At 40.0% G+C, this 13,866-nt stretch overlaps 1 protein-coding gene across 2 annotated transcripts; it reads right to left on the bottom strand.

Annotated features, from left to right (window-relative positions):
• Window positions 1-286: 286 nt before the first annotated feature.
• aqp3a (aquaporin 3a) lies at window positions 287-6,039 on the bottom strand. Of its 2 annotated transcripts, XM_028996026.1 has the most exons (6): window positions 5,865-6,033; window positions 3,611-3,737; window positions 2,214-2,351; window positions 1,962-2,083; window positions 1,632-1,849; window positions 287-1,452 (listed from the first exon to the last, which is right to left on the bottom strand). In XM_028996026.1, the coding sequence occupies exons 1-6, from the start codon at window positions 5,970-5,972 to the stop codon at window positions 1,272-1,274; spliced, it is 894 nt and encodes a 297-aa protein (XP_028851859.1). In that variant the 5' UTR covers window positions 5,973-6,033; the 3' UTR covers window positions 287-1,271. The 2 variants fall into 2 exon arrangements, with proteins under 2 accessions (XP_028851859.1, XP_028851860.1); XM_028996027.1 differs by lacking the exon at window positions 1,632-1,849 and having other exon boundaries at window positions 5,865-6,039.
• Between the last annotated feature and the right edge of the window lie 7,827 nt (window positions 6,040-13,866).

The following is a 13,866-nucleotide window of genomic DNA, read 5'->3' as shown; positions in this document are numbered from 1 at the left end:
CGTATGGAGCTGTAAGCTCCGCTGAAGTTTCTAAAGCAGACAAGGCACCAGAGTGCCATGGTCTTTGTAGGAGGGAATTAGTGGTTAATGTGCTGTAATAAAGGGCTGCCTTTGAGACACACAGCATAATGTGAACATCAGGAGGGAATTTGAGAGGCGACGCCTCTTGAGAGAAAGTTGGACAACATGGTGCATTAAATGTAAAGACCAGGAAAGCTGCGTGAAAGCAAAAAACAAGTCCTGAAACTCTATCCCTTGTGCACGGCTCCACCCACACTTACACAAGAATAATAAAAAAAAAAGCTTTTATTGTGATACAAAACACATCCCTGGGTCAAAGCCCAGTACACAACACAATAGGAAAAAACACTTCAGCAGTACAGCAAAGCTCGTCACAGACATTCCTCCATATCATTAAAGCTATGTGACATTTCATGTGCGTGATGTGAGTCTTGAGGGAAATCACGACAAATTGCCAAACCCTCAAACAGCAGATTTACCTGTAATGCTGGGACTGTATTTGCACAACGATTAGCCCAATGGATTAGTCTGTGTGTAGTTATACAAATCTATATATGTTCATTTTCACTTAAGTATAAACAAAAGGAATATTTATTGAGCGTGTGTTGGAGAACTACAAATTTGACCTTGATTTTGTATTATTATTATAATGAACATTGAGTGTGATATTTCGTGCTGAAATTAGATGTTAGATTGGTTCCTAACCCTGGAATGTGTCCAGACAGGATATGTCCAGACAGGATGACTGACCTCTCAGTCTCCCACATGGCACAGTTAGGTTTAAGGCTCATCAGATTGACTCTTCCTGACTGGAATAGAAACCTTCTGGAAGGAATGAGAATCACTGACATACATGATCCAATTAAGTCTTAAACATTGCAACTTCCCTAATTCAGAATTGTATCTCAGAATTTGGGTCAGTTCTGAAGAAACCCTAATTGCTACTCCTATACAGTGCAGTTATTTACACACACCAATGCTTCAAAATATGCAATACTGTCTTAGAATTGTTGGAATTATGAGCTGATAAAGATTTCCCTAAGGCACTTTTCATTTCAATTTTAACCTTAAACAGAAAGACACAGAAAGACAACAGAAGCAAAGTTATCTATGATAAAGGAAATGAGGTTTGTTGAGTGTGTAGACTTTGGAGATTCACTGCATATGTGAGGGTGTATGGTCTTTACGGGCATGATCGACTACAACTAGCTAGGGCACTTGTGTCTGATGGAGAGACAGTTTCAGCCAAGCTAATCTTTGCCATCAGCACTACGGACATCCTTTAGCTTAACATTCTCTTCAGTGTTCCTTTTGGCGGTTTGTGCTTCAGCCTCTGTATGGAAACCGACCATCAGCTGGTAAACCAACGCACCAACAAAGGAGCCCAGGAAGGGAGCAAAGATGGGCACCAAGAACCAACCATTTCTGTTCCTGTAAAACCACAAAAAAATTTAATAATTAGGAAAAATAACATAGCTCAATGTAATTTTAAAAAATTACTTCCTACATCCAGATAAACAGGATTGTAACTGGCAAGCCAAGAGTAACATTTGAGGCTACTGTGACTAAATGTTGACATTTTTGGTATTCCAAAGAAGGTGGTATCTTACGTGAAGACTTCACCGCCCCAACCGGCAATAGCTGTAAACAGGCGTGGTCCAAAGTCACGGGCGGGGTTAACAGCATAGCCTGAATTCAAACCCATAGACAGACCAACCACCAAAACAACAAAGCCAACGGTGAATGCTTCCAGTCCTTGAGGGATGGGGTTGTTATATGGGTCCACAATGGCAAGGACACAAACAACCAGAGCCGCTGTTCCAATAAGCTACAGGAGAAAGTAGAATAAAAAAAAAATTAAACAAACAGCAGCATATATTCTTACTACTTCAAGAGCTGAAAAACTGGAAAACTGAAGGTTTGTTGAAAGTTTGTCTGACCTGGTCGAAGAAGCCATTGACAAGGGAAAGATGTGCTGCAGGGTATGTAGCAAAAATTCCTGCAGTGGATTTGTTCCCATCAACAACCAGTCCATCAATTCCCGCAAAGTTCCACAAAGCATCTGATGGGAACAACGAGCAAATGCTGATGACCTGCAGTAAGAAGCTCCAAAGGATACTACCATTTTCTAGAGGTATTCATTGATGAAGAGAGCTGAGCTCTGTCCATTTATACTACGTGTTCACACTTACCAAAGTACAGGCCATAGATGATACCAGCCCCTAAGAAGGCACCCAGAGTTTGGAAGAGGAAATACACTGGGAATTTTCTCCATTTGTCTCTTCCCAGAAGACAGAGAGCAAATGTCACAGCAGGGTTGAGATGCCCACCTGAAATGAAGAGCAGTTATTAATTGGTTTGACATTACATGCTCTCAAAATACAGCCCGAATAGCATACAGCAAACATACATTTTAAATAGAGCTTATTCCTTTTATTGCCAACACTTTCTCTATCTTCTATCTTTTTGAAAAGTTAGAAAAAAAATAATAACTAAGATATTTAATGGTCTGGTAGCATTCTACATATTATAACTGTTACATATTACAACAGTTATAACTTCCTGTTCAGGAGGCCTACAACCAATTAACTACTCATTGCAATGGATCATTTGTAGAACGGATCTTTTGTTAGTTGTATTACATTTACAGCATTTATCATACGCCCTTATTATGCCAATGTACATGCTGAATGACCCTGCATAGGGTCACATTAAGTAACAAGAGGCACTAGCACGAAATAGTGACTTTAATAATGAGAATAACAGAAAAGCGACGCAAGGGCCAAAACATATAGGAAACACTTTGTAGGTGAGATCTAAGTTGGATGTGAACAACTAACCAACAGTGAGCTACATGTTGACCAGGGACACCATAGCTTTAAAAGCATAACACTGGGGAACTAGGCAAGGGGAGATGGGAATGCAACTGAAGAACCACCCCAGGCAGATGCACGGCAGGCTGTTCCAGCCTTGGAGTCATCGTGGTCCTCCTCCGTTGGCTGGAAGCGAACAGGCAGATCTGTGAACTTCCAAGACTCCAAGAACTTTCTTCTCCAGAATCACTCTCCTGGTTTCGGAACTTGCAAGAGCGCCAGGAGAAGTTCAGCTCAGGATGGTGTAGTACACCGTGGACTGGCCAACAAACACCTTGTGGAGTGTCACGGGAACAGTGGAGAGGTTCATGCTCACTGTCCCAAGTGTGCATTGACAGTGGACCGTCGGAGAGGTTGGACCCGCTATCCTGTCCATCAAGCTTGAGACACTGCAAAGTTGAGGAGGAAGCCATCACCCTTGTTTCTTTTTGGTGAGTCATTGTCAGATGCGCATCTTCTTTTGGTCGCTTCTTTCACACCAGCGTGAAAGTAACGGGAGGCACACTTGCACCACTTTAATAGTGAGTATAACAGAAATGAGACATGAGAGCCAAATGAAACAGTTTCTAGGTGAGGTCTAAGTTGTACAGTAAGCTACACAAGCATAGAATTGAGGGAAGGTAAGGTTTAAATACAGGTTAATTACATGCAACAAAGCACAAATTAGGGTAGACAAGACACATTAACACCATTTAAGTAGAAACCTACAAGCTTACCTGATATTTGACCACACACTAAGATTCCAAGAGTGGCAGCAAAACCAAAGGCCAGGTTGACTGTGAGAAACCTGCCATGGGAGCCTTCACTTAGTATCACCTGGGCCACAGAGCCACAGCCAAACATCTGCATGGAGAAGAGAACACAATAAGCTTAATATCACAGCCTTAAGACCCTTTAGTGAGAATGCAAACCATCTTGTGGACCCCATAGGAATTCTGTGAATTACTACATTTTAAATGTGTCTAATGTTAATGATATCATATCCCATTATGTCAAGTCCGTTGTTTTAAAGAAAAAAATGGCAGAGCTCCTTTTCTCCATGACTAATTGATCAAGTGGTTTGAACAGCACATATTCACAACTTAGGACCAATATAGACAGAATCAATCCACTCGACCTGCATGTGTTTAGACTGTGGGGCAAACCTGGAGTCCTTGGATATCCTTAAATCCTTGAAATCAGCATGGAGTGACCCATTCACATTGTAAATGAAAGAAATATGGGCTACAGACTCTGACTCTTCTCTGTCATGGGTGGTGGAATGAACTTCCAGTAGATGTTCGAACAGCTGAGTCACTAAAGATCTTCAAACCAAAGCTAAAATCCTTCCTTTCTTGGAATTAAATACATACACATATATTCATATGTTTGTTGTGGCACAATCTGTATTGCATCGTCATTGTCAAAATTTCAAAAATAACATATCACATCTTGCCTGATCTTTTGGAGCAATAAAACTTTTAATGCCTTCAACCCAAAAACAAAGGCTATTCCAGGCTGAAGAGACTGTCATAATCTCTTGATATCAGCACCATAGACAGCTCCTCTTTATTATTTACTAACCACAATTATTTCAGTGTCTATGGATTAATGACTGGATGGTCATTTGCTAGAGACCAAGCATTATTCAGACTACCCACATACAGTATTAATATACTAGAGTACTAGGAACGCCTTGTGCACATTCACACAGGTAGAATTGTTTGGGTAGCCGTCTCAGCATGACTTCTCAAACCCCCACCCTTTTAAAACCTGAGCCAAAGAATGAAGGACTTACATTGTGGCTCTGAAACTGAGTATGGAGAAATGATACCGAATACAGGTCTGTTGCTCTATTCTGTAATACAGAACTGATAATCTTATTTATTTTTCAATTTGACGCATGTGAAAGAGCACATTTTCACCTGAAGTGTGCATCTCTGCTCATTGTTTTTATAAAATGTGGGAGTGGGACCAAATGCCAATCTATACCTCTAAAAGACAGAATACATGTCAATCATTCGTCAGTTCCACACTGAGACAGGTGTACATGACACAGCGTGACCTTCAGGGACAATGATGGACTGTACAAGTCTGACAGTTCAAAGCTGGCATTCTGTGTGACAAATAAAGCTCCCGGTACCCGATACGTTCTTGAGTGATGGACCACCCCCAACCCCCCAACCACCCCCCCAGGACAAACACATTCATATTCCAGGCGTCTTTACTTATCAATTTGTTCGTTTACTCAGTTAGTCACCGGTCTCAACCCACTGGCAGAAATGTATGAGGGTGAGGCAGCACACTCTGTAAAATGAGATTGTTTTGGTGTGACTCTCATTGCGGTTCAGACCATGCAAGCGCAATCGTTTTTTTGCACTTGACCTTTGGTCCTATGCATGGTAAAAATAATGGTATTATTATAAGCAGGTCCATTGTACAGTAAAACGTGTGCAAACACAACCGTGAGCTAAAAGCCATTCCGTTACACCAGAGCTGGTGCAAAACTTAGAAACACTGCTGATCACAGAATTATGCATGCATGTCTCAGTTTCAAATTTTTTCTTTATTTACAAACATTTCTGGTTTGTAAATAAATAAATATATAGTTAAAATTCTTCACTTTATTTGTGAATGCATTTTTTTACATGTTTAAATCTAGCTATTTCTATTATATGCATAATTAAAAGTGTTATTATAAGTGCTCATCAAAACATTTAGATTAGTATTGACATTGGAATTGAGAATTTTTACTGTATTTTACAATGCAAAAATTAGGAAGAATATGTTCTGTAAATTTTTTTGTTTTCCTTTCCTTTCTCGTATGAAAATACAAACTAACAACAAATGAAAATGTTTCAAAATGACAAAATAAATAATGTTTTTTGATTTGAAAAAATATACATTTTCCTAACAATAAGAAAAATACTTCCCTTTTTTATGTTACAGTCTGATGTCTAAATTTTTACAAAGCAAATAAAAGACACTTACCACCAAAATAAGCGTGCCCAGACATTCAGCTAGACCCTGGCGGAGCAACTTGTTCTTAATGTGGATGGAATGTGCTACCTTATTGAGGAAAGCCTTCTGCCTGCTCATGGCTGCAGATTTGCTTGATGCTGTACCGTTACACTCAGCTAGATGTGAGCAGAGACAGTCAGCGACCATCCTCTTATAGAGTTCACCGACATCCCGCCCAAACTCTCACACACACACAGACCACACCTCTCTCTGTCTCGCTCTCTGTTTCTGTTACACACCCACTTGCACGGAAAAACATGCACAGTCAAGACTATTCTCCTGCAGCTAGTAAACATGGCAAATCAGATCATATTTACATAGGGCAAGAGCGATGAAAAATGAAATGAACTGGTTTGTAGTTTTAGGTGAACAGCATTCTTTGGATCAGGAGATCTTGCTAATTGGTGTTTCTGATGGCATGGTCTATTGAATCAGAAGAGCCCAAACACATCTCATGGCATTTTCTTTAGTGTGCATGCTCCTGTTATGGGCCTGAGGTTGGGCCAACGCTCTGCTGTTCTTCTCTGGTCGTGTGGCACCTTGGTCTGATGATAAATTGGTGGATGATTACACCCACGGCTCAGTACATCTGATTCGCATTTTTTATAATTTTAGTACAAACCACATGTGATGAAAAATGATTTTGTTCATGGAAATGCTGTCACGCTGTGGTGGGATGGGCAGGGCTGCTGTGTTTTTCTTTTTCTGTGTGATCACTAACTGGGATGTTTGTGTTATCTGTCTGTGTAATGTGCTGGATTCTTAATTCGACACGATAGCGGACGGAAACCGAATGAGTAGCTTGTGATGCCCTGTGGTGCCCTGAAGGGAAGGTTCCTGCAAAGTGTGAATGAGGCTGGCCTGTGTGTGTTCTTTCTTCTGTGTCGCAGATGCCATATCACATGTCCGCTTTTTATTTAGTTTGCATGCTCCTACTTTAGGTTGGGCCAACGCTCTGCAGGTATCTGTCTGTCCCTGTGAATTGCAACACCAAATTTGACTGGACCATGACGACATTCACTTCAGTGTGAGAATTCCAGATGGATTTTCCTTATTGTCGGCCAGTTCTTATCAGCACATCAAAGCAAAAACAACATGTGAAAGAAGGAAACTGACACTGAGGGCTGGAAAGCTGCACTAATGATGTCAGGATCCAGTGTAACGAGGACCTATCCCACTATGTGATTTTCCAAGGAATGCTTCGGGTCAGACCTAACGGCACCTTTGAAAACAGAGCCATATGTGGAGGAATAACACACACAACAGGAGAGAGAAGGCATGCAGTGGCAAAGGAAAGCATAAAACACGAGAGAGCTGTCGTCCTATTGACCTCAGTCATGACCACTGGCCCCCATACACTAAATAAAGTGACGCGTTGCACCCTTATCCGTGGCAGATGAGCTGAGCTGTTTGGTGACTGTGGTGAAGATTCGTATCACATGGCTGGGATTATTTGGGAGTCTGTGTTCAAGTCAATGGAACCAAATGAGCAAAATACCATTTTGCTATTGAAATGATGACACAGTGATTTAGAAAGTCCACTAGAAGGAATTAGGGCTGCAGTGTGGATTGTGATATATATTTATTGTTCCCTCGTTTTCTTGCTCATATGTACTCTTGGCTACTCATATTGCTTTGGAGTAACCAGGTTTTTTAGGAAAGTAGTGGTGTTAATAACCTAGAAGTTGTGAACACCACCATCACTATGCGCACAAATGAAAGAAAATGAGATTGCATATGTGCATCCAATCATTATAGAAGCACTTTATTTTAAATTAATAATTTTATTTGAACAGCCAATCTGAATGTAAATCTGTAGGAAACTCTTCATGATACACTCTGCACTGTAATATACTGACCATAGCAACATTTCTTCCTTATTAAAACTGTCAACAATAGGTGATATTCTGATAAATTGATATAAACTTTTGTGTGAATTGTGGTAAATTTCTGGAGTCTACGGCTTATACCTACCTACCTACCTGTCTGGTGAAAAAAAGCACATCAAGTATAGATAGACAATGCAATTCATCTGAGTGCAGTCTAACAATAGTAATATGCCCAAAGGTGTCCCACAGATAAAGGAGAAGTGGAACACTAGAACTGTTTTGGACAACACTGGACAGAGATTCTAGATAAGCAGGGCGGTAGTTGAAGCAAACTTGGTGACAAGAAGAACAGAGGACATGTTCTCATTAACCTGAGAGACCAAACAAATCCTTAAAATAAAAGGCTTCATTGCACACCCCAATTTGTGAAGGAAAGACATGAGACATGTACTGCAGCGCCGACTCTAATAAACGTAGGTGTGCACCAGAGTGATGGTGCCACTGGATCACTCAGACAGGTGTGACGCAATTTTTTTCACTCTGTATGCCAGGGTTTTCACCTGTTCGACTGGTTTCTGTTTTTTCCCTGTCTGTTCCCACCATTTCCTTTGTTTGCTGTCTGACATCTAATATGCCCTTTTATGCTTCCCCAACGTATCTCAAAAATGCTTCAAATTGGATCTAAATAAAGAAAGAAAATAAGTAAATAGGGGAAATGTGTATGCAGCGCTGCTCCAAAAACCTACAAATGTAGTAAATATCTGTTTTTCCAGAGACATGTTGTGAAATATGTATACCACACCATGGTAGACATGTCCAGTATGTATACTGTTCCTCTTCAGCACACAGATGGGACCGTTAACCTGAATGCTAATTTAGGACAATCATTTGCCCTCTGGAATCTCTCTGCATGCCAGCCTATTCCAGGATGCCTGCTTGTTGGATCCTACTTCTTTGTCTGTACATAGGGTGCTTGTTGTAAGAAGTCCAGAAAGGCCACCAACAGCAGAGTATTTCGCAATTCAAGGTGCAGGAAAAGGGTGAACGTGCTCATTTCAGGCTCCTCACTCCCTCAGGGGCGCACATGGCGTTCTGTTCCTGCCCTCATAATCTGAACAGCATCTGGTCATAAATTCCCTTTGAGTGGATTTGTACACTGAGACTCTCTCAGGTCCAGGCAGCATACCTTCATATACATAATTGTTTACATACCAAATTGCAGAAAAAAATGCTTCTATCATGAAAAAAACACATCCACCCTGTTGTGGCTTAAATTGACCCACACATTTGAAATACAACTAAAACCTGTATTATTTTAAATGAAATGAACCGTCACATTTAATAAATCTACTTAAATGCTATTTAATGTCTGCATTCTGAGAACTGTTTTCAAGTTTTTAGTATGCAATCTGTTTGTCCAAGTCTTCTCTCCACATGAAGGGCGTGCCTCTACACATATGATTACTGCTTTGTACAAGCAGTAGTAGTTTTAATGTATTTTTCTGCCATGAGAAAGGTGTCGAAAAGGTTTGTTCAGTGAGGTCGGGTGATCTGATCGTTGATGCTCTATGCTGGATATGCTGTCTGGATATTCACCCAAAATGTTGTAATGCTTGTCTTGCATTGAATACAGATCTGAGAACAGATGCGACTGTCCCCTTGTTCCCGCCTCTAGGAAATCCATATATGGCTTCCTCTCCCAGTTGTTGTTGTTGTCCTGTCAACCCTGATTGCCTCCTATTGTTCTGACATTTGTTTTTGTGCATTTAAAACGTCCCATTGTCCTCTGTCTGTTTCCTGCCATGTCACCTGCCTGTACCAGTTGCGGTTACAAGCTAGTCAAGTCGTGAACCATGTGGATTTTCAGTTCAGTTTTTTCAGTGTTCTGTTTTACCATAAACTGAGACGAGTGAATTATTTTTTACAGAGCAGCATTTTCTATTGCTATTTACATGCATAAAAAAGAGCTAACACGAACATTAACTCAAAGGGTCAGTTCTTTTTATTTAGTCTGTATTAATCAGCGATATTAGTCTGTATTAATTGGACTGTATTAATCAGAGATAAGTTACCACTTGTCAGAAACTATTACCTGATAAATCTAATTGGAGCTGTGTCATACCCTTAATTGCAACATAATTAAAGTTTTCTTTATCTGTAACAGCCAACATACATTTGTTAAACTACACAAGGACTGAATTTATCAGATGGCTAGTTATTTGATGCCTCAGTCTAGATCATTATGTCCCTGATAGTCAAGAGATATTTAACACACAACCTGTTCCCAACTTCATGATGTATCTTATTGTTGTCCCTTCAAATAACAGTCACATTATCAAGAATTCTGTGGTGGATTTCATTGGCAAGCCTGTAAAGTTCTTGGATCCACTTTCCATCCATTTTCTGTACATCCTCAGTTGTCAAATATCTGAATATCTGAAATAAGGGCAGTGGTGGCAAGGTAGCAAACTCATAACTGAAGGGTTCAAATCCTGCCAAGGTGTCACTGAGGTCCTCTTGATCAAGGTACTGTCATCACACACTGCTCCCTGGGTGCCTTTCTTGGCTGCCCACTGCTCACTAAGGGTGTACAGGGGACACATTTCATCGTGTTTCAAAAATGACAATGACAAAAACAATCACTTTCATATTCAAGTAATAATAACGTCCATAATAACATATTACAGCAATACTGATCATTTTTAAGATCTTTTGGTATTTACTAATTGTAAATACTACTTTACTAATTTGATAAGGGCATCTGATAAATGGCATAAGGGAATTGTAATATTTATATCAAAATAAATCCATCACATCTGCCAAGCGAGTCTCCTTTACGTTCCTAGATCGAGTGACTGAGCACCTTTCACTGAGCTCCATTGAGCTGAGTGATACAGAAACATTAGGAAACATCAGTTCACTAAATCTTGAGTTTACTTAGACAAAGTAAAGGATACCTGAGCTTTGTAGATTAATAATTACACATCTTCAAATGAAGTTCAATGTGTTGAGAAGCAAGTAAATATGATGAAATTTTGCTGTGTAATTGGCATGTTCCCTTAGGGCAGTGGCCTCTTTCAGCAGTATAATGTCCCTGACACACCCAAAAAATGGTTCAAGAATGCTTTGATGGACACAACCATGAGTTCCAGGTGTTGACTTGTCCAGACCTTAGTCCAATCAAGCTTCTGTGGGATGTGCTGGAAAAACAAGTCCGACCTCACCTTACAGACAGCATGGTACAAGATGCCACAGCACACCTTCAAAGATCTTATAGATTCCAGGTCTTGATGGGTCAGGGCTCTGTTGGAGGCACGAGGAAGACCTGCAACTAAAAAGAAAACTACAAGAAATTAATTATAAAAGCTATAACGTAAAGACACTTTACATTAAGTTTATGGCTCAGAAGTTCAACAAACTACCAGCATGATCAGAGATCTACAGATCTGGTACAGATCTACTGGTGGTACTGTACAGTATGTCTACTGAGGCCTGAAACAGTTTTATGTTGATTAAAAGTAGATTTAAATCAAAATAACTCATTCATTATGCAAATTAAAAAAATTATTTAACACATTATTTGAAAGTACCAAAAATATCTACTTTCATTTGTATGAACTGATTTACTTTACTAGTTCAGTGAACTGGAATTGGAGGAAACTACTCTCTCCAGGCTCAGAGAGGCTTATAATGAGCAGGACTGAACTTTACAGTCTTATCTCCTCAGACTTTGTATCTCACAGTAAAGACACATAAGGCTCCATATTAGAAATATAATGTGGCGAGTGTTCGCTACCATCAGATTAATTAGTTCACCAATAATTCTTGAAATAAACCACTAATATTCTAATCTTGCAATGGAAATTGATCTGACAGACATAGACCAGGCTTATAAGACAAGAGTCCTAAGTTGTACAGGGTGCAACATTAATAGACCATTTAACAACATTATTATGCATGTCTGAGTGACATCAGCTGTCTATAGGGTATCTATAGGACTGCTAGAAACTCCCTGCAGTGTTTTAATGTTTCACAATAGCTGGTGAGTATACAATGAAATGATTCTGTGAAAGGTGTGGTGACATACATTCGCAGAAGAGAAGAGTGTGAGCTCCTGGTTTTAACCATAAAGGGCATGATGACACCATTTTCAGCAGCCATCGTACCCATCACTCGCTCACTGTTCTGTATACTCGTTGCTGCTAAGCCTTCACCACCTCAGAGCTGCCCTCTGCGCTGTGGTCCCGCTCCCCCTCTCACACTGTCCTCCTGCTCCACCCCAAGCTTCCTCGCCTTGCTGAACACCACCGGCCTGCTTCTCCTCCAAGCTCAGGGATGTCTACTCGTGCGCCTTCTGTCCCAGACCATGATAGAAGTGGTACCAAGAAATGAAAAGGTTTGTTTGGCAGAAATGGGTCCATATTTCACATTAATACACTTGGCATTTATCCGCAGCAGCAGACAGTCACACAAAACCACTGACAGAACCCTCCCTCATCACACAGCAGTGTGGGCACACGACTTCTGCTGTGTGACACTGAGCAGGAAGTGGTAAACAAGTCAGTAACCCACAGTAAATGTCATCCACACATTCCACTCCAGGATGGCTGATGAAGGAAATGGCCAGGGGCCATTTTTCTTCCAACCATACTCTACATTTGCATGCATGTGCACTCAAACACTTCATGACAGATTTGTTTGTCTCAGTCCCATGTCACAGCAGTAACTATGACATCATAAAGTTTCAAAAAGTGAAAATAATAGGACATTCTTAATTTTTCCCTTTAGTTGTTTAATATAACTATTGTAAATATTTTTTTAGCATATTCATTCAGAATTCATTTCAGCCATGGGGTGTAAAGGGTGACCTGATTCCAGCAGGTTTGTTCTTAACCATAATTTATTGCACAATACTTAGCTGCCTTCATTTAGCATGCTTTCAATGCAAAAAAATTTAGTAAAAGAAGCCTGATTGTGAAATCATATTTCCAGCCGTTTGCGTCCTCTCACCAGAGCTTTTCCTGGAACTCTTACATAATCTTTAACTGAAATGCATGAATCATTGTGCATGAAATAATGATGAGGTCATTTCAAAAAACAGAGTTGTAAGCATGTATTCAACTAAGGTAAAGATTGTAATAATTTGGTGGTAGTAGCCTTGTCCATGAACCAATAGGTCACAAAGTCATAGGTTCAAACCCCACTTACAATCATTGTGTCCCTGAGCAAGACACTTAACCCTGAGTGTCTCCAGGCAGACTGTCCCTGTAACTCCTGGTTGTAAGGCGCTCTGGATAAGGCATTCATCAGGGAATTGTAAATGGCATAAATTTAAATGTAATTAAAGTGGACCACAAATTAATGGTACATCAGAAACTGTCTGGCCTTGAAAAAGAAAACATATTGTTAGTGTATTAGTTTATCATGCATAGCGTCTATCTTTAATTACAGAATGCATTCCTGGTGATATTGTTTCAACAAGACACCAGTCTGAACGTGTATTTCCATTCAGAAAAAACTTGTATTGTCAAAAATTCAAAAAACAGGTTTTGCCTGTTCTGGTATATCGGGCAAAGATATTCTACTACACGCTGTAGACAATCATCAGGGAACTTGGCCTAAATCTAAACCGTTCATTTTTTAGTTTAAGAGAAAAGATGTACCAGCTTTAAAGGGATTAATGATCTCAGGTTCACAAGAATGGGAGCATGAAGATCAAGACTGTGAAAATGTGCAAGAGTTCTGTGTAACATTTCACTTTCTTTTGTTGGGTTCCACTAACAGTAGGTTCAGTCCAGTTACTTCTAAATGTCCAGTGGCCGACTTTACAAAAAATTATTTTATCACTCCATAAAGTCATAAATAAGTCCATATGTATAAAAAAAGCTAATTGAAAGCATTTCAATTGAGTCAAAACAGTGTGTTTTCAAGCCGAACATTATCCTTCAACCTGTGTTGTCACCTGTATACCACGGCTTATTTACTTTACATTCATGGCATTTATCAGACTCCCTTATCCAGAGCAACTTACAATCAGTAGTTACAGGGACAGTCCCCCTGGAGACACCCAGGGTTAAGTGTCTTGCTCAGGGACACAATAGTAGTAAGTGGGGTTTGACATACATGACTAAAAATAGCATGTT

This window comes from Denticeps clupeoides, chromosome 11 (genome assembly GCF_900700375.1).
Source record: "Denticeps clupeoides chromosome 11, fDenClu1.1, whole genome shotgun sequence".
Lineage (NCBI taxonomy): Eukaryota > Metazoa > Chordata > Actinopteri > Clupeiformes > Denticipitidae > Denticeps > Denticeps clupeoides.
The sequence above is the reverse complement of the archived record's forward strand: the minus strand, read 5'-3'. Positions and strand labels throughout refer to the sequence as shown.